At 40.2% G+C, this 20,000-nt stretch overlaps 2 protein-coding genes across 6 annotated transcripts in view; both read right to left on the reverse strand.

Moving 5' to 3' along the window:
• Nucleotides 1-11,467, reverse strand: part of LOC125959808 (vascular endothelial growth factor receptor 1-like) — a 26,815-nt gene extending 15,348 nt beyond the window's left edge. Inside the window, exons 1-9 of one of the 2 annotated variants that reach the window (XR_007469769.1) lie at nucleotides 11,162-11,467; nucleotides 10,695-10,867; nucleotides 10,305-10,622; nucleotides 10,081-10,213; nucleotides 7,252-7,403; nucleotides 6,677-7,172; nucleotides 6,434-6,606; nucleotides 3,843-4,572; nucleotides 3,610-3,772 (exon numbers count right to left, since the gene is read on the reverse strand). Coding sequence is in view for 1 of the 2 variants with exons in the window: in XM_049692759.1 (XP_049548716.1) it covers nucleotides 3,756-3,772; nucleotides 3,843-4,572; nucleotides 6,434-6,606; nucleotides 6,677-7,172; nucleotides 7,252-7,403; nucleotides 10,081-10,213; nucleotides 10,305-10,622; nucleotides 10,695-10,867; nucleotides 11,162-11,276 (2,307 nt within the window). In the remaining variant the exon portion in view is untranslated. Of the gene's footprint in view, nucleotides 1-3,489; nucleotides 3,773-3,842; nucleotides 4,573-6,433; nucleotides 6,607-6,676; nucleotides 7,173-7,251; nucleotides 7,404-10,080; nucleotides 10,214-10,304; nucleotides 10,623-10,694; nucleotides 10,868-11,161 lie in introns of those variants that run through there. The other variant, XM_049692759.1, reaches the window with a different exon arrangement.
• Nucleotides 11,468-12,674: 1,207 nt separating this feature from the next.
• Nucleotides 12,675-20,000, reverse strand: part of LOC125950322 (putative uncharacterized protein DDB_G0291608) — a 14,295-nt gene continuing 6,969 nt past the window's right edge. For all 4 annotated transcript variants that reach the window (XM_049678192.1, XM_049678191.1, XM_049678190.1 and 1 more), the window contains 6 exons: nucleotides 16,350-16,412; nucleotides 16,132-16,270; nucleotides 14,500-16,057; nucleotides 13,332-14,233; nucleotides 13,116-13,258; nucleotides 12,675-13,042 (listed from right to left, as the gene is read on the reverse strand). In XM_049678192.1, the coding sequence (XP_049534149.1) occupies nucleotides 12,912-13,042; nucleotides 13,116-13,258; nucleotides 13,332-14,233; nucleotides 14,500-16,057; nucleotides 16,132-16,270; nucleotides 16,350-16,412 (2,936 nt within the window). In that variant the 3' untranslated portion in view covers nucleotides 12,675-12,911. The remainder of the gene's footprint in view (nucleotides 13,043-13,115; nucleotides 13,259-13,331; nucleotides 14,234-14,499; nucleotides 16,058-16,131; nucleotides 16,271-16,349; nucleotides 16,413-20,000) is intronic.

Raw genomic sequence — 20,000 nt, forward strand, 5'->3', positions numbered from 1 at the left:
TTTTAAATTTTTCTAACATTTGTACAAAAACCCAAGCATTAAATGGAAAGATGTATTAGATCTATACTAAACGAGATAAACTAGAGCTAAACAGATATATTCCTTATAATGATAGATAGATAAACGAGAAGATGGATGATGGAAAAGGACACAAATCTTGAAACAAACATAATTTATTAATAGCATTAGATTCAATTTAAATTATTTGCATAGTATTTTCTTTGGGCAATAGTACGATGAGAAATCGAAAAAATCATGGAAAATTTAAACAAATTTAATATTATTCAAAAAGACACTATTCAACAGTTTACGTTGCAGAAATTGAGACAGTTAATCTCCTACTAGTAATACATATTTCAATTTACTCCCACAGCTGCTTACTCGTTGACACATTCGTATCTCGTATCATCTATTGAGAAGCAGGGAGTTACTTTACAACGCGCCAAATAGGACTAACTATAGCAGCTATGCCCTAGTGAATTCAATGTGTAAAAACACATTATGTTGTAATACATGAATATGTTTAATAACCGTCGCCAGATGAAGCGTAAAGTCTAGCGTAAGTGTAAAAATTAATGCTAAAAAGTTTATGTTTCGTCTGGCAGCATAAAAACCCCAACGTTTGTACCGAAATGTCAAACGCGTGTAATGTTAAGAATAAATGGGTTTACGCGTAAAACAATAGCTCCGCGGACCTACAATCTTTTGACTGCAAGTAAGAGTTAAGCGTTAACGGCTTGGCATTAATTTTTAGATTTACGCTAGCGTTTGCGCTTCATCTGGCGACGGCTAATGATAAAATTGACTTTCAGCGTAGTGCAAGGCCTTATGTTACCAGTGGCGATAAATACTGATTTCAGAATTCCATTTATGTATATATGTATACATATGTGTGTTTAACAAGTATCTCTGTATAAAGTCGCCGTTGCTCAATTGGGTCGCTATGACCTGTTGAGCTATGTTTTAACAATAAATATATGGTAATAATTTGATCCTTTTCCGATCGTTGCGCAAATTCTCGTGAATTATAATATGAAAATTTACCTCGTCTGTGCGATAGGGGAAGAATATGAGTATAGTTCGTGGCATTGACTTTAAAATAATAATCTTCCAAACGAATGTGAGTTGTTTCTACAACGAGAAACCCTTTTGTTGAATCTACAGACGATTCACAGCTCTAATGATGATAAAAAACAAGAAAGTCATACTATTTAGTACATGACAGTTTCAGGAATGTTTTTTCTTGAAAAAAAAAACGGAGCATATTATCAAAATTTCTCAAAATCTCACCTTATAGAATTCGTCACACAATTTCACCTCCACTTTAGGATGCGCCGGTTTGCAGAGGAAAACCAATCTATTGTTTCTATAGAAATATCTAACTGGAAGTGGTACCACGAATTGATAAGGATCTTCAACATACACATAGATGCTGCTGGCCACGTTTTCAGCAATCATTTCGTCTAGATCTTCCTGTTGTTTCTGAGAATGTACACAATAGTAACGGCCAACCATCAATGCAGATGCGTTCATTATGGTAAGCGTGGCTCCATAAGGCAATTTGATACCCGTCGTATTATGGATGGAAATGTCAAGGTTCGGAGGATCCTGTGAATATCATCAATGCAACATGGTAACTATAATTAAAATGACATATTTCGACAGACAGAATAGTTTACCCAGTTGTATTCGCTATCGAATGGCTTCCATACGATGGGATGATTACAGATGCATGTAACATTCCAAGTTTTTCCAAACTCCAGTACTACCTCATCGGTGGGCCACTCGATTATAGGTGAGTCAACATCTCGATCATCACCTATGCTGGAAACTTCACTATTTTCGTCTTGTTTGTTTTCACAAATGTAAGAATGAGCAAGCTGTTAGTTAACAGTTTTTTCAGCTAATTATCGATGTTTTCGCGTATGCTGAACATTAAGTTCTTTAACGAAATTGAACTGACGGTGAGTTTTTCCTACTGTTTTTGTAATTTTAAATATACATTCTTTGGTTGAGTGAAGCAATGTTGATTGGCTTATGACACTTTAACTGTTGTATTGATGTTTTATCTGGACTCGACTGCTGCCCAGTTGCTTGCTAGGTGCAACCGAATCTCACACTTTAAACTCACCTTTTAATGATGAAGCAAGACCAAATCTTCCAAAGATTATAATGCTCACAATAATCGTAAGAAACTTTACACTTCTGGCCATTCTTGCACTTCAACATTAAAGAATATGGTTTTATTTAAGTTCTAGAAAACTTATGTGAACCTTTCTCGCAAACGTTTGAAACTGGACTAAATTCGATCGAAAGCGAGAACGTTACATTGTGTATCGAAATGCTTCTAGCGAAGGTTTCTACAATCTGTTTGAATTATTCATCGGTCTTTGAGTAATATGCTCTAGTGTTCCTGCTTGTATACTTCTTGGCGATATGCGAGTGTCGAATCTCATCTGCACTGCGTCAATTATAAGTTCATTTACTCATCATCACTAGCTGATTTACGGTTTATCATCATTAGTTGATTTACTTCAGCGAAACATGAAAATAGCAGATATTGAATAGAAATGTATGAGTATTTGCGAATCTCTGCTGCAAGGTACTCACGTTTTACGTCACGTCACGTCACGAACAGAAAAACATATTCACAATCAACAGGAAGCTGTACATGCAAGTTCTACATGCTCCAACACGTTATGAGATTTCATATTGGCTGCTAAAGTAAAAGTGGTGCTACAAATATCAGCTACAATGTTGTTTGCGGTGACTCCGACGCATCTGAAAGCTAGGGAAGTGAATGAATACGAGAATGTTATTGAAAACTTGACGGATAAAATGTGATCTTTGTTTGTCAGTATGAATAAATGTTCGGTATTTTAACTTGTTACACTGACTGTGTGCTTTGTTGATTATCATGGAAAATGCACTATGATCGTAAACATGTGGGCGTTTGAGGTAGCAGATCGGATGGATGGATACAAATGGGCTAACAGGCGTGCACCAGTGCACAAAATAGTGAATCCAAATTACTGAGCAGAATAACGGATGCTCGAACATGTGAGCAATAATAGAGAACTGTTGCATAATGTACGAAGCTCTACAGACGAGTCGACAATACCTGAAGTTCACATAGAATGGGTTTCCTTCAGACTTGTTTTCGGAATGTTATTTTCAGTTGTTTTCAATGGCTCTTTGAATGTATAATCCGATCAAAACAGATGAAGAGATCAGATAAGAAATCACTTCTCCTCTTGCCTGAAGTTTCGTGGCTGTTTCAAATGAAAAAAATCCTGCTAATTGGTGTTTAATTAGTCTTATTTGTCTCGTTATCATATCTAAAAGTTAAGCTGCTCATGAAAGAAATCGGCTTTCAATTCTTTACGACAGGCTAGAAGATGTTGGGAATTGAATTAAAATCATTCGTTAGCTATCATCAGCATGTAATCAAGACGTTGGATGTATGTTGTTGTTTACGTTGATATTTATTACTATGCGCTAATTCAAACCTCTCTTTGTTTTTTCTATTGAAGAAGATGTGTTTATTCTACCGAGAACCAGGCTTCCCGTACATGTTCCTTTTCAGGCATCCCAAGAGGCCTAGTTGACCTCTCTTTGTCATTACAATTTGCATATTTTTTTAATCTTTCTGCTATACTTTGCCCCTTTCCTCCCTTATTTGCCCCTAGAATGGTTTGCATTGTTTAACAGTAACATTACTGTCGAATTAATAGACCCAGTGTCGTCGGCAGATTTTATTTGCTTCCTGGCACTGAAATAAAAAAGAATATTTGAAATTGGTTCAAAAAATACCCATACTAAATGACCGATTGTTGACTTACTTCGTACGATGACGTTCCTGGTTAACGTAATATTTCCCTTTTTATTTGCAGCAATGCATTCATACAATCCAGAGTTCGTTGGAATTGCATATTCAATTCTTAGAGAAGTTAATGTTGAATTGCTCTTATTCTGGACAAATGGCTCTCCCTCTTTGAACCAGTTTATCTTAGGTTCAGGTGTTCCACTAACATCACACTCGAGTATAATGGGTTTAAGTGCGTCCACGATCAGAGTTTGATTGATATCTCCTGAACTCAAGTAAGGAGCAATAGGTTCTATCACTTCCATGTGAACGAATCTTGCATCGTTTGGTCCTTTGTTGTTGTAATCGTCACTTGTTGTTGTGGTCACATTACAGAATATATCTCCCGTGTGATTTAGGCCAACGTTGAACAAAGTGAGTTGTGTTTTGTGCATCTTCGAATCGTTTTGTATGACGATTCCTTGAAAATTCGTTCCATTTTGCTCGAATGACATTTCCACGGTGTCTACGAAGACAAATACCGAGCAGACAAAAGATACATCATCGCCAACAGTAATCGTACCTTTAGGTTCGACGACTTCCAGCATCATAAATTCTGAAATGTTTTCAATCAATAAATAGGACTGTATCATTGTATTTCCCTCGGAATTGTTAGCCTTGCAATACACGATTCCAGGTCCACAGGCACGCAGTTCGAACGTTGCCGCTGTCCAGAAAATGCTGGCTATGTCCTCTGTTGCTGTTATCTGTTTATGAAGAATCAATTTAGAAGTTGGAAAAACCAATAAGTATCGATGACTACACTCCGTCCAGTTACTATAAGACCACCATCAGTTTGTTCCAGAAAATCTTCAAGGATCACAATTTCAAATCGAGACTTTTTATTACTATTCTCTACTCTAAAAATAAGTTATTAAACACTAATAGGGATGGATAAAATCCCAGGTTGAATTTTGGCGGCAAATTAACAAAAAATGAAGTGTCCAGTTAGTATAAGACCACCTTGATTTATTTTTTTTTCTCAGCGAAAAGAAGTAACCAAATCATCTAAATCCCGAAAATAACTATTCGTTATCAAATCTTAATGGTTTCAAATGTGTAAAACGGGGTTTGGGATGCTCTTTATAAACTTTGGTTAATTTTAGAAGCAAAGACTCTCATATGTCTCTCAAAACCGCTAAAATCATCGCTTAAAGCTCACGAAACGAAGAATACTGCTTTCCCCCAGCATCCCATTTACTAATTCGAGCTCAGAAGATATTTTCCAATGGATTTTATGCTATACTGCGAGCAGATATGGCCAACAAATCAATTTTCTGATCTTTATTCGAAGCCGTAATCTTCTTTCTCAAGTTAATAAAAGCATTATTTCACTAATATGTTAACTTTTCCACACCGTTTTTGATCAAAAACGATAGCAGAGATTCTCCTTCAAACGTAGATGTGCTTTGTTAAATGGAAAAAATACAATCTTGAGCCTCCCGGCTGTATAAAGTTTCACCCAAACTATGCAGGAATTCCCATTAAACCAACAGGTGCTGAAAGAGGCTCTGAACTTCCAAAATCACGACATTAATCTATGAATCCAGTAGAAACATGTTGATTAAACGTCTATTCACCGTTGTAAACAACCAGGAATGGTTAAATGAACCAAAAAACCATTATTTTGCGTCTATTGTTTTATTGGGAATTTCTGCATAGTTTGGGTGAAACTTTATACAGCCGGGAGGCTCAAGATTGTATTTTTTCCATTTAACAAAGCACATCTACGTTTGAAGCAGAATCTCTGCTATCGTTTTTGATCAAAAACGGAAAAGTTAACATATTAGTGAAATAATGCTTTTATTAACTTGAGAAAGAAGATTACGGCTTCGAATAAAGATCAGAAAATTGATTTGTTGGCCATATCTGCTCGCAGTATAGCATAAAATCCATTGGAAAATATCTTCTGAGCTCGAATTAGTAAATGGGATGCTGGGGGAAAGCAGTATTCTTCGTTTCGCGAGCTTTAAGCGATGATTTTAGCGGTTTTGAGAGACATATGAGAGTCTTTGCTTCTAAAATTAACCAAAGTTTATAAAGAGCATCCCAAACCCCGTTTTACACATTTGAAACCATTAAGATTTGATAACGAATAGTTATTTTCGGGATTTAGATGATTTGGTTACTTCTTTTCGCTGAGAAAAAAAAATAAATCAAGGTGGTCTTATACTAACTGGACACTTCATTTTTTGTTAATTTGCCGCCAAAATTCAACCTGGGATTTTATCCATCCCTATTAGTGTTTAATAACTTATTTTTAGAGTAGAGAATAGTAATAAAAAGTCTCGATTTGAAATTGTGATCCTTGAAGATTTTCTGGAACAAACTGATGGTGGTCTTATAGTAACTGGACGGAGTGTATGAGTAAACGTCACGATTTATATCATCACATTAAATGTTTAAAAATGAATGATGATAGCTATTAATCAATTATTATGATGGCTGTTTTATTGTCAACCTTTTTAAATATAACTTTCGGGATTAATGCGGATATGTAGCACAATTTTATTTGATTTTTAGTCACAGTCGCTATAAATGTATGTTTGTATCGCACACGTTACTTACATGCCACTCTGCTTCTGTAGTATTTAAATTCGAACAGTTTCCCAGAGGTACCTCCTTACATGGCTGGAACCTGAAACTAACTGTCGGTGAAGGATAAGCCACGATCGCACAATGGAATGTAACAAAATCTCCTTCAGAGGCTTTTATATGATTCATTTCCACATAGGGCTTATCTGAATAATCATTCAGGAACAAACATCAGTTTCGCGTCGTCCCATGCTTGTCAACATGCACTTCTCTTACCATAAACGAAAACGGACATGTTGTACATCGCTTTCGCAGTACCTGCTTGAGCTACAGCTGTGTAAATGTCTGTATCGTACGCTTTCGGTTGAAGGATTGTCAGTTTGATATAATAATCAGTTTTTTCCTGTTTATACATGGCTACATCATTCACGTCTATTTGACCTGTGTAGTCTTTGAACCATCCATAGGCTATGTTGGAGGGATAAGCTTTATACTTGATGAAAATTTCAATCGGCATAATTTCTCCATTCTTGTCTGGCCATCGATTGATTGTCGAGCGGTTGTGTGTTGTGCTCAATAGAACGAAGTCATCAGCTGATTCACGAACTTGCAGCTTAAAATTGTGATAGTATGTGTTATTTTCACCATCAAACACTTCGCATCTATAGGTTCTTTTATGTGCGATCGTAGCATTTTCAATTATGAGATCCCGTGTGACGAGTGCAGAGTACAAAGGGATTCTAGTTTGTTTTCCTATAGAGATCGTTTTGTCCTGGAATGATACAAGGGGTACAGTTTGCGCGGCAATAATGGTGATTGTACAATCTTCTGAAGTAAAAAAAATGTCTTACTGTCTCGACAAGATGATGGCTTGGAAGCGTTTTCCACGATATTACAATATTTCTTTTACCATAGTCCTCGAAACTGCAAGTCAGACGAACGGTTCTCCCAAGGGGCACATGATCTCCAACATTGCTTTTGATGGTAGGTTTTTTAATTTTTTCTAACATTTGTACAAAAACCCAAGCATTAAAGGAAAATCTATAAGCATAATCTATAGCATTAAAGGAATCTATACTAAACGAGATAAACTAGAGTACGAGTAGTAGTACGATGAGAAATCGTAAAAATCATGGAAAATTTAAACAAATTTAATATTATTCGAAAAGACATTATTCAAAAGTGTAGGTTGCAAGAATCGACATTGACGCCAAAATAGCAGGACTAACGTCTCGGAGGACGACGGCGCTCGATCGCGAGCGGTGGAGGAATCTTCTTTGGCAGGCCAAGACCGTTCGTCGGTTGTAGCGCCGGATAACGATAACGAACGAACGAGGTTGCAAGAATTGAGACAGTTAATCTCCTACTAGTAATACATATTTCAATTTACTCCCAGAGATGCTTACTCGTTGTCACATTCGTATCTCGTATCATCTATTGAGAAGCAGGGAGTTATTTTACAACGCCTCAAATAGGACTAACTATAGCTGCTATGCCCTAGTGAATTCAATGTGTACAAACGCATAATGTTGTAATACATGAATATGTTTAATAACCGTCGCCAGATGAAGCGTAAACTCTAGCGTAAATGTGAAAATTAATGCCAAAAAGTTTATGTTTCGTCTGGCAGCATAAAAACCCAAACGTTTGTACCGAAATGTCAAACGCGTGTAATGTTGAGCATAAATGGGTTTACGCGTAAAACAATAGCTCCGCGGACCTATAATCTTTTGACTGCAAGAAGAGTTAGGCGTTAACGGTTTGGCATTAATTTTTAGATTTACGCTAGAGTTTGCGCTTCATCTGGCGACGGCTAATGATAAAATCGACTTTCATCGTAGCGCAAGGCCTTATGTTACCAGTGGCGGTAAATACTGATATCAGAATTCCATTTACGTATATATGTATACATATGTGTGTTTAACAAGTATCTCTGTATAAAGTCGCCGTTGCTCAATTGGGTCGCTATGACCTGTTGAGCTAAAGCTTGGAACAGTTAATATTTGGCCGCTTTTGTTTACTCATTGCAGCGCGCCTAGTGGTCACTTTGCCATTCCGTTTAATCATTGTAGTCTGTTTATTTAGTGGTAAAATTTTTGTCAAAATTGATCTATGCCTTCAAAAGTTATCGCCGATGGAACGCAAAGGGAGAAAAAATAATCTGCACACTCACTGTAAAAATTGGATTTGGCTGGAGAAAAAACCTCGAAAGTCTTGAAATGTTTAAATTCAACTAGCCGTGGCCACACGGGGCGAAAACTCTAGCGCAAACGAAAAAATTAATGCCAAAACTTTTGCGCTTCGATATGTTTACATGGCCGGGTTGAGGAAATTAAAATCGTTTTTTTGAAGAAAAGGATTGAATACACTAGCAATGATCACTCACTGTCGATGTAAACCACAAAAAGAACATATTGTGAGCCCTACCGTTTGCAAAAAGCTTTTACGCTAGGTTTTACGCTCCACGGACCAATAATCGTTTGACAGCATGTAAACGGCAAGCGAAACCGTTTTGGCATTAATTTTTTCGTTTGCGCTAGAGTTTTCGCCCCGTGTGGCCACGGCTACTCAAAATACCGTATGTAAACTTTAGGAGGGGACTTTTACCTTGATTCTAGGAAAATAAAACAGCCGAAAAGTGTAACGAATGCCCGATTCTGCAAACAAAATTGAATCAACACTCCTGGGATCTCTCAGCGTGATTCCACCAAGAAAAACTCACGACAGTCGACATAACAGTTCGGGATATATTTTTAAAAGAAATTTTAAAGTTATAAAAGCTAGAAAATAGCCAAATAGGGCCCTAAAGCGCAGCTTGATTGGCCAAATCCGTGCTAGGAAGCCGTATGAACAAGAGTTGACCGAATTCAAACCATGCATTTCGATGAACGATGCAACAAACGTAAAAAGGCGTTTCGAAAAATACCGGGCAAAAAATTTACTTTGCCAATCATAAAGGGAATGGTTTAGGAAGCGTTTGGTTTCTTTACGGAGATAAATTTGCCCATAAGATGATGATTTGGCGTGGGATTTGACATTGAGGCGACAAATCAAATGTGTTCACCATTCGGGCAACGTTCATTCGAAATTTGTGCAAGAAAAGAGTGGCTACAGAAAAGGATTTCGTCCTGCATTTGTCCACCAATGATTCTGTGTAAGTTTGACATGATTTAGATAGCTGTTCTTGTTGAAGGTGTGGCGTTAATGTTTTGTATTCAAATAGATCGATTTTACAAGGAAAACTATCAATCCGCCAGAATGCCTGAATTTTCGTTCCATCGACTTCTATTGAGCAATTATCACAAGGAAACTTGAAAAGTATATCAGAAATGTATAAAAACCTTCTGAAATGAGGGTGATGTGCAACAAGAGGGCAAATGATGTGACCAACAGTACTGTGCAAACATTTTTGGGTGATGCCAAAGTAAAAGTTAAAAAAGTCACATAAAAAATAAATGAATAATTATCATCAATATATATTATTAAAGGTAATAAGCCTACCTACAAAATGACACCTTTCTTTTCTTTATACGTCATTTTTTGGCTGAGATATGAACTATTTTGTGCGGCCAAGTATTAACTGTTCCAAGCTTTATGTTTTAACAATAAATATATTGTAATAATTTGATCCTTTTCCGATCGTTGCGCAAATTCTCGTGGATTATAATATGAAAATTTACCTCGTCTGTGCGATAGGGGAAGAATATGAGTATAATTCGTGGAATTCACTTTACAATAATAATCTTCTAAACGAATATAAGTTGTTTCTAGAACGAGAAACCCTTTTGTTGGATCTATAGAAGATTTACAGCTCTAATGATGATAAAAAACAAGAAAGTCATATTATTTAGTACATAACAGTTTCAGGAATGTTTTTATCTAAGAAAAAACCTCAAAAGCTTACCTTATAGAATTTTTCACACAATTTCACCTCCACTTCAGGATGCGCCGGTTTGCAGAGAATAACCAATTTGTTGTTTCTATAGTAATATCTAACTGGAAGCGGTACCACGAATTGATAAGGATCTTCAACATACACATTGATGCTGCTGGCCACGTTTTCAGCAATCATTTCGTCTAGATCTTCCTGTTGTTTCTGAGAATGTACACAATAGTAACGGCCAACCATCAATGCAGATGCGTTCATTATGGTAAGCGTGGCTCCATAAGGCATTTTGATATTCGTTGTATTATGGATTGAAATATTGATGTTTGGAGGATCCTGTAAATATCATCAATAGCACATGGTAACTGCAGTAGAAAATGACATATTTCGACAGACAAAATAGTTTACCCAGTTGTATTCGCTATCGAATGGCTTCCATACGATGGGATGATTACAGATGCATGTAACATTCCAAGTTTTTCCAAACTCTAGTACTACCTCATCGGTGGGCCACTCGATTATAGGTGAGTTAAGTGCGACATCTTGACCATCGCCTATGCTTGGAAGCTCACTATTTCCGTCTTGTTTGTTTTCACAAATGTAAGAATAAGCAAGCTGTTAGTTAACACTTTTTTCATCTAATTAAAAATGTTTTCGCGTAAGTCGAATATTATGGGAAATAATGTTGTTTTACAAAATTGAACTGATAATTATTCTTTCCTACTGTGTTTGTAATTTTAAATATACATCTTTGGTTGAGTGAAGCAATGTTGATTGGCTTATGGTACTTTAACTGTTGTATTGATGTTTTATCTCGACTCGACTGCTGCCCAGTTGCTGGCTACGTGCAACCGAATCTCACACTTTAAACTCACCTTTTAATGATGTAGCCAGACCAAATCTTCCAAAGATGATAATACCCACAATAATCGTAAGACACTTCACACTTCTTGCCATTGTGATAAAACCGAGAACCAAAATATCCCTCATGCCATCACAAGTGCATCAGTAATAGAAACTAACCAGTTTTAAGTAAGTCAGGTTTTCACAGAGACACAACGTTTCTTCTATCAATTAAAAGCAGTAATGTCTACTAAGCCAATTTGTTTGAATCCTATTCATACAACCCGATACTCGACTGGACTGACCGACTGATCAACTTGAACTAAAGGACGTACGAACAACCAGTAATTCGTCAAGCATTTTTATCAACATTTGCCCACAAAATACCCATTTTTTATGAACGCAAGGGCAGGCGAGCCGCATGTTTAAACACCCAGTGCTCATTTATCAATGAGTAACGTGCACGTGTATTCTTGCTTATTTTATACGATAAGCGGATGCTCAATGCAATCTGCGTTGCGCCAGACAGTTGCGTATTGTACGCCTCCCTTGAGCGCTGCGGATGCTGGACTGCTTTATCGTCAGTTCCTATTTGAATTGGAGAAAGCATGAACACAAAGGGACATCGTGCTGTAGACCAACTATTGGAACGAATTCAATCCATGTCCAATCCATTCTTGGACTTTACTGTTACGAAATAATAAGGGTTTCACCCTTATTATGCATAAGGGGGATGCCTCTAAATAAATCCACAAGTAAGGAAATTATTGATTGTTGTACGCCCACTTTCACTTAGCTAGCTTTTGCTAACCTTGTCACTGGGCCATGTATGAACATTAGTGATGAAGTATAAGGTAATCGAAAGTTATGAGACCACATCATCTTTGTAAGAGGGTAATGCTACCCAAGATCCCCGTATCGGCTATCGTTTACCATGTCATTGCTCCACATGTTGCGATATGAGGTATATGAGGTATAAGAGAATGCAGTAATTGCAGTAATATTGCTAATATTCTGATCATTGACACTTGTTAATGAGACTGATTTTCCTGGAGGATCATTGAAATTTGTAGATGACGACTCTTCAACAACATTGATAGATTCATTAGTCTAGAGACTGCCGCCAACAACACTTGACATCACGAAGCAAATATTTCAACTACACAACGTGCCCGCGTATAGCGTTGATGCTGCCAAAATAATCCCTTGAAGGGTGTGATCTTGCTCAGTGATATTACCACACGTGATCGAGACCTCGATCCTCGACAGGAAAATTTGATGAAAAGGATAACAAAATAATAAATCTCCACCACCATACATAACCAAATAATTATAATCTCGCATCACGAAAGGACCTATGCACACGCAGAATTGATTTGCCCAGAAGAATCAAACCCTAATGGCAATATGAATTAACAGCACTACAAAATACAAGTAGATCACTTTAATTATTTTCTCTGTCCTTGATAACGATCTGGGTAGTATCGTAAAGTATTATGATATACGTTTGCATGCAAAAAATTAACAAAAGAAAGATTTAAAAAAGACGAACATACATTTGCTTTTATTAAATAAAGAAGCATTCCTGGATGGCCGCATACCTCGCATGCCTCCTGTCGGCCTGGTTTCTTTTAGTTACATAAATAGTTCATATTTGCTTAGATTCATAATCTATCCTCATTTTGATTGTTTTTATTCCGACGCAATTCTGAATCTCGGGAATATCGAGCACGAAAACGACAAACATCATCATAACTAGCTCCTTTCACGTCGGCGGTTAGATTACTGCTGCGCACAACGTTCCTTCGATTTACGCTTTTTGCCTTCCGCGGTGTTGTTACGGCGGGTACCCTGTATCGGCATATACGGTGGGACAGGACTAGACGAACCGGGATCGGAGAACTCTAGTATGTCTGCGGTAGAAAAAAATAAAGAAATAATATTCGATATTGTTGCAGCTATTGTGTTATCTTTCGTGGGTATTACCTGGTTGTGATGAATGAGCGGCAGGGGAGGAAGTCGTTAGCGAAGTGGAGATAGTGCTGGCATTCAACGAACCGGTCATGCTGCTAGCTGCGCCGAACGTTGGATCGATCTTTGTTGCGACATTATCTTCCAGATGGTGAATTCTAAAGAACAACCGAATAATAACCATTAACAATTATTAACAGTCCAACTGTAAAGTAAAGATTAATATCTCACCTTGACCCGGGAGAAGACATCATACGACCACCACGTTCACCCGACCCCCGTCCGTCGCCCATCATAGCTCGTGATGGTGGACTCCTTTGCGACGTTTGTAATTCTATGTCCGATGGATGGGCACCATCGTCCGAAACCGGTAGAACATAGATTTCATCATCCTTACGACCGTTTTCTATCAAGCGCTGTACATTTGCGGATAGCTTCAGGTTTGGTCCACTCCGCTGTTGCTGGTGGTGCTGTAGTTGTTGCTGCTGAAGCAAGAGCTGCTGTTGTTGCTTCTGCTGCTTGATCATATCGATCGGATTGGAGTAGTTCTCATCACTGATTGGCATCGGTGGAGAAGCCGGAAGCTGGGCGTTCTGCTGGTGAGCGGGATGCTGACTGCCTGATCCAGAACCATGGGATGATATGCTTCCCTGAGTACGATGATGATAATGACCATTGTTTGGTAACTCTTGCGAGTTCGCTGGTGCTGGCATTGGTGCACCGTAGAATGGCCGAGAGGAACCAGCAGCGGAGCTCTCCGTACCCAAAGCCCTTTGTTGTTGCTGCTGGTGCTGAAGCATGTCGATCGGGTTCGAGTAAGAAGCATCGCCAACAACGTCTTGTCCTGCATCACCAGTAACAGTGCGAGGATCTCCGGGAGGTGATTCACCCTCCAACGGGCCACTACCATCCGTGCCTGGGGATTGCTGTTGTTGTTGTTGCTGCTGCTGCTGCTGCATACGCATTTCCTTCTTGAGCCGAGCTTTCTCGCGAGCCCGCTTTGCTTTCGCCCGTTCGCGTTCCTGCAGCATTTTTGCAAGCTCCTTGTCTTGCGCCTCCATCGCCACTTTGCGATCGATAAACTCCTGGTCCAAGCCATCGCCTTCCTCTTCCTGGAGTTTACGTGCCAGCTCCTGCAAAGTAAAAGGTTAAACAATAATTATCTTCCAAATCAATTTAATCGAATAGTGATTGTGTCATTTCAATGCCGGTTTCGTTCTAGTTGTTGCTACGAAGAAGCATGCCGTCCCTGTCCCGACCGTCCCAAACGAGTCAGTCTCTAGTCATGAATTAAATCTACATGAAGTCCAGAGCCACTGACTCGCTCAAGACAGCCGGGGAATCGTAATTTACATTATCGCGAGCCACAATCACAAGACTAAAGTCCCTCGGAGCTTACCGCGTCACGCAGCTCCTGCTCCAGTCGCTGATCAATCTCCTGTATCTCATCAGGAGCCAAACCAAGGTCCTGCAGGGTTCTTATGCGATCCGTCTTATCATAGCTACTGTGTTTCGAATGGCTCGGTGAGGCATGGGATGAGTTAGGCTGCTGGTGCAGTTGCGATACTTGGAGAGGATGATTCTGATAAAGTTGCGAAGTGGAAGCTTGCTGATGATAATGAACATTATGTGCATTCCCCGACGAAGCAACCATCGTTTTTGGCATCGCACCTCCCGTGGCGTTGTTCTCAGAGCGACTGTTGGAGTTACTGCTACTGCTTGCCTGTGCAAGCTCGACCGGCAGTCCAATGTGCTGAGTAAATTGCTGCTGACCACCGTACCTCGACGAAGAAGCTTGTTGTCCGTCAATGTGGTTACCGGTTGCTGATGCTAGTCCTTCGGTAATATCATCATCATCATACAGATTGTAATTGATCGGATTGGCATTCCTTTGCATACCGGCCTCGGCACGACGGTATCCACTACCCGATTCACCACCCATACCCATCTCTCCACCACGATACGAGCTAATCTCACTGTTGGGCACCATTGCTCTCGACGAAAACGGTACACCGGGAACCACATACTTCTCCGGGGACATTTTGTTGAAGTTCGTATTGTTCTGATACTCTGGTTCATTTACGGGCTCGCGAATGTTGTGCGCATAACGCGATGCCACTGGGGGCGGTGCTGGTGCTATTTGTGTTTGATAACCATGAGATCTAGTACCCGATACAGAACCGGAGATATTATTCATCGTATCCGGGGATATTGGATAGGCGGTATAGTTATCGTCCGTTTGAGGCATATCATAGGGTCGTATGCTGTCCACGTGGTCAGCTAGTGGTAGCTGATGCGATCGTGGCAGTGCCGATCGGTGGCTCGATGCCACTGGTTGCTTCTTTTCCGGAGTATGTGAGTGAAGATTGATGTTTGCATACGATGCACCGTTGGTGGCAATCGGTTCCGCTGATTCATCGTCCGAGTATTGATTGTAATTCGCAACGGGAGCCCGTCGATGCGGATCGGAAGTAGATGGAAACGGTTCACGGTAGTTCGCTGATACCGAACGATCACCTCCTGCTCCTCCATCGTGGAAGATCGGTTGCGGTGGCGGACGCTTCGGAGAGTTAAGATCCAGCGAAGCGTAATGCAGATCTGGCGGCTGCTGTTGATGGGAATGGGTACCGTTGGAACGATATCCGGCATTAATTTGGTTAGCAACAGGCGGTGGCGAATGGGCCATAAACTGTGACGATGTCCCGGGAGTGGCAGTCGGTTTCGGGTGTGTCCGTGGTGGCAGTGGATAAGCGTTTGGTTCGTGCTCGGGCCGATGCCGACTAGAGGAAGGTCCAGCTGCACCGTTCGGTGGCTGTCTTCTTTCCCCCAGATGTGCCTGTTCCTGGAGCTTTCGAGCGAGCATTTCACCTCGTTGGGCTTCCATCTGGCGCTTGAGTTGTGCTTCCCGTTGCAGCTCTTCCGCTATCTCACGAGCAACTTTGGCGTCCATTTCTTCTCTAGATAAAAAAAAAGGTGAATCGACGGTTAGCATGTCAACCGCCTGTCTTTTTGGTAGTCGCCCAGTACTCACTGCTCGTTGATCATTTGATGGTAAAGCGCTGCCTGTCGCTCCGCATCCTGCTTTTCGCGTATTTGCTCTGTGAGTGCGGTCGGGAAGTCCTGGCGCACGATTTGGTTTCGCTGCTTATTGCCTCTGTAATGCTCGCTAACTGCAATTAAAATAAAGATGTCAGGCTTCGTGCAAACTATAACACACACGGACAATTGCATGGTTATTCGGAGTCTTACTTTCTTGGTTCTGAAGCTGATAGGCCAATGCTCCGTCTTCTCGTACGATCCACTCCTTACAAACTGGAAAGAAGGATTATGAAACTTGAATGAGAATATTTTTTGATAAAACGTACTACTTAAAACCAATTTACTTTATGCATGCTGCACTAAATGCGTTTTGCGATTAATGAAAAAATTGCTTAATATACAAACAAAATAAGCGATTCTCATCTCCAAATAAGACGATGTAAAGTAAATCATTGAGTTGATGGTAAAAAAAACTGAAACAATAAGAGGCTGTCACGTAAACCGTAATGGTCGTAATGGTTATTAAGTTAATGGTCGTAATGGTCATAAAGTTAATGGTTCAAAACGAAACAGAAAAAAACATTAAACAGAACTGATTAGAAACAAGAACCGCACGAGACTGGAAAATAAGTCAAGATCATCGAGAATCCGACACCCCAGAGCGTCCTTGAGCGTCGAACGTTAACTTCTCGCGCTGCATGAAAGCTTCGGAACCATGGAGAGCTGGCGAATTATGCCAACAGAAAGATGTTGACCTTCTTAAGATGAAGAGACGTAGCGTATATCCTATTATCACCGCCGGCCGAATAAGGAATACCAACCACCAATAACCTTGACCTTGAAAATGAGACGATTCCGAATACGAATGTAGTACTGTACTGTGAAACAACACATAATCACTGTCTCGGTCATTGCATTAATTTTGTCCGCAGACCTCGAACAGCGAGAGCAGGGACACGGATGGTCGGATGTTCCTAAAAGCAATAAAACAAGAACTTGTGCCTGCTGAGCGACTCATAAATCATGGGGCCTCGGGAAGATCTCGGTGGTGTAGGTTTCGTGTTTGTTACGTTCTTAGGCGTATAAAAGCAAAGCGCATCCTCGATGGTGCATCCCATTCGGCAGCTAACCTCTGGTCAAGAAAGATCCTCAGACATCTTTACAAGCGAACAAGCCATCGAGATTTCAACATGCAGAGCCTACGATTCGTAACCGTTGCTATCCTGTTGCTCGGCATCGCCAATACTAAGGTAAGTGTCACTAAACGGATCGTGATCCTGTTGCTTCAGCATCGTATAACAGTGAACTGGATCCTTTCGTAGGCATTCTTCACCGAGGAACAGCACGAAATCGCCAAAAACTTGGCCGATGCCTGCGAGAAAGAGCTGGGACTGGAGGTGCCGGCAGATTTTGTGACTAAAATGCGCCTAGCGGATCCTTCGCTGGACAACGAAGAATCAAAGGTAAGTCATTTAAACTCTAGAACGTGGTTTGCGGGTTTAACGTTAATGCTCTCGTTGTTCTTTTCGATCCAGTGCACGATACAGTGCATGTTTGCAAAGGTAGGCTTCACGGACGCGGAAACGGGAGTCGCCAACCGGGCCGTAGTGGCGCAGAAGCTGTCAAAGGGTAATCCGGTGGAGAAGGCGGAACAGTTTGCCGATCTGTGTGCGAACAACGAAGGTGAATCGAAGTGCGATAAGGCGTACAGTTTGCACCAGTGCTACCACAAAAACAAATCCATCTTCGACTGAGACCATCGAAAAATGGCCACCGGCAGCGTTTCCCTTTACCTCATCGGACTCACTCACATCTCATCGGCTTTCCGACGGAAGGCGAATGTGGCGGAAAATTGTTGAAAAAATAAATAAACCAACATTACCATCTCGGATCAAACCGTGTGGTTGCTCTACGACTCCGAAGGGGGACATTGATTCGCCTCGTTAGCCGTAATGAATGTGGAAAATCCGTCGCTGGCCAGAGTGTGAGGCAGACAAAAGAGTCTGCCTTTATGATCCGGTGGCACCGTGATGGTGAGATTGGGAAATATGTTTAATTAGCATAACCATTTTGTTTGGGCAAAAGAGTGAGATGGTGGAGGGGGGACAACAGGTATTTCAACAGGGCGCCGAGTGGCCAACTTTCTACTTTTACTTCGCGAAAACCAACCATTAATTAGGCGTATCAAAAACCAGTCACTGATCAACAAAATGGAACAGCAGATTGTCCACCGTGTTTTTGGTGCATTGGCAAGTTGGTTGTGTGAATGAACGATGGTACGCGATCAGGTCGGTGCGATCTCGAAAGCGCATTTTCGGTTTAATGTGAGAACCGGAGAGCCGCAATGTACAATGCTAATTAATGGTCTTTGTTTATTAAGTTCCTTCAAAAGGCGTTCTGTTAGTGATCGCCCCAATGCAAATGACGGTTATGAGCATACCATTTGCGACATCATGCGCTTGATACGGAACGAAACTACAAAACCACCAGAAGAAATGCTTATTGGAAAGAATATTTTAAGAGCAACCAACATGACAACAGAATATTAGTTGAGCATAATAAATCAATTAATGGCATCAAACACCAGAGCGAAACCAGTTCATATCGTGTATGATTTGTGAGATGCATTAAGCCATACAACGTTTCGTGCTCTGTTGCGGTTCTTTCGACAAGTGCTTCGCGGTGCAAGAACGTAAATCAATGTACCAACTGCTTCGCTTGTTTTCCTTTTTGTTTTATTCAGCTGGCATACGTTGCAACTCTCCTTTGCCAATCGTTTCTCACACCAACACGCAGGATCCTGTAGCAAGTTTGTTCGTTTTTTTTCAGTAACAGATTACAGCCACTTCAACAGCTGATATTGTCAACCTTTAGACCACATTTACCCGTTCATGTTTCTGCATTGGTTTCTGATCTGCGAAAAGCGTTATTAATGATTTGCAAGTTCCCGCAAGATGATGTTGTTGAAGAAGCTCGTGACTGAGCAGCAATACTATAAGTTTTATATTAAAAAAAGGTTTTACTTCCGTTCAGGCAAGACACATAAGCAAGGAACCAGTTTCACTTTCCAACTTTTTCAAATCCCTCACATGACAGCTACGATACATTATCATACGATCGCTGCCCAAGCAGATCCCGAAGCCAGTGCAGCGATGTTCAGCACGGAACAGGTCTTACCACTTGATTCCACTTTTCTTTGAGTTAGATGAGCACAACAGAAGCAACGGGGCGAACTATAACTTTGCTACTCTGAGCTTATGAAAACTATCGGACCTACGACAACTATTGGAAAGGAGTAACTGGTTTATAGTTTCTGAATGCAATTGAAGTGTTTTTCCTTTCTCAATTCATAGTGGCTCATAGTCCGCAGGCAGTCATTGGCTTAGCACGTGATTACCGTTATGATTGAGATTAATATAACCTTCATTATAAGTTACGAAAAATTTACCCTTTTTTACCAGAATATTTAGTCTATGCAATTGAGAAGAATGTAATATTATTTCAAGATACAAAACGAATTATACCACTGAAGAAAATGTAAAAAAACGATTGGTAACCACACGAACTCTCACCTTTTGATTATTTAATAGCAACAGCCAGATCACGTTTTCAAGAAAGCTGATTGCTTATGTGTTGTATAAATCTTTGGATTTTTTTGCCATATTCCAATTTTTGCTGGAATACTTTAGTTTTATTCCCTGTTCTGGGGCAAAGGTTAATTCATTCCATGTGTTATTCCCACTAAATTTTCTCTAAAGCAAAGATCCTCGTTTGATAGTTGCATGGTTTTTGGTTTTATTCACTTTTACTCTGACAAAGTTTTTCAATCGAATTCCAATCACTTCAGGTCCTATGATTCTT

This window comes from Anopheles darlingi, chromosome 2 (assembly GCF_943734745.1).
Source record: "Anopheles darlingi chromosome 2, idAnoDarlMG_H_01, whole genome shotgun sequence".
Lineage (NCBI taxonomy): Eukaryota > Metazoa > Arthropoda > Insecta > Diptera > Culicidae > Anopheles > Anopheles darlingi.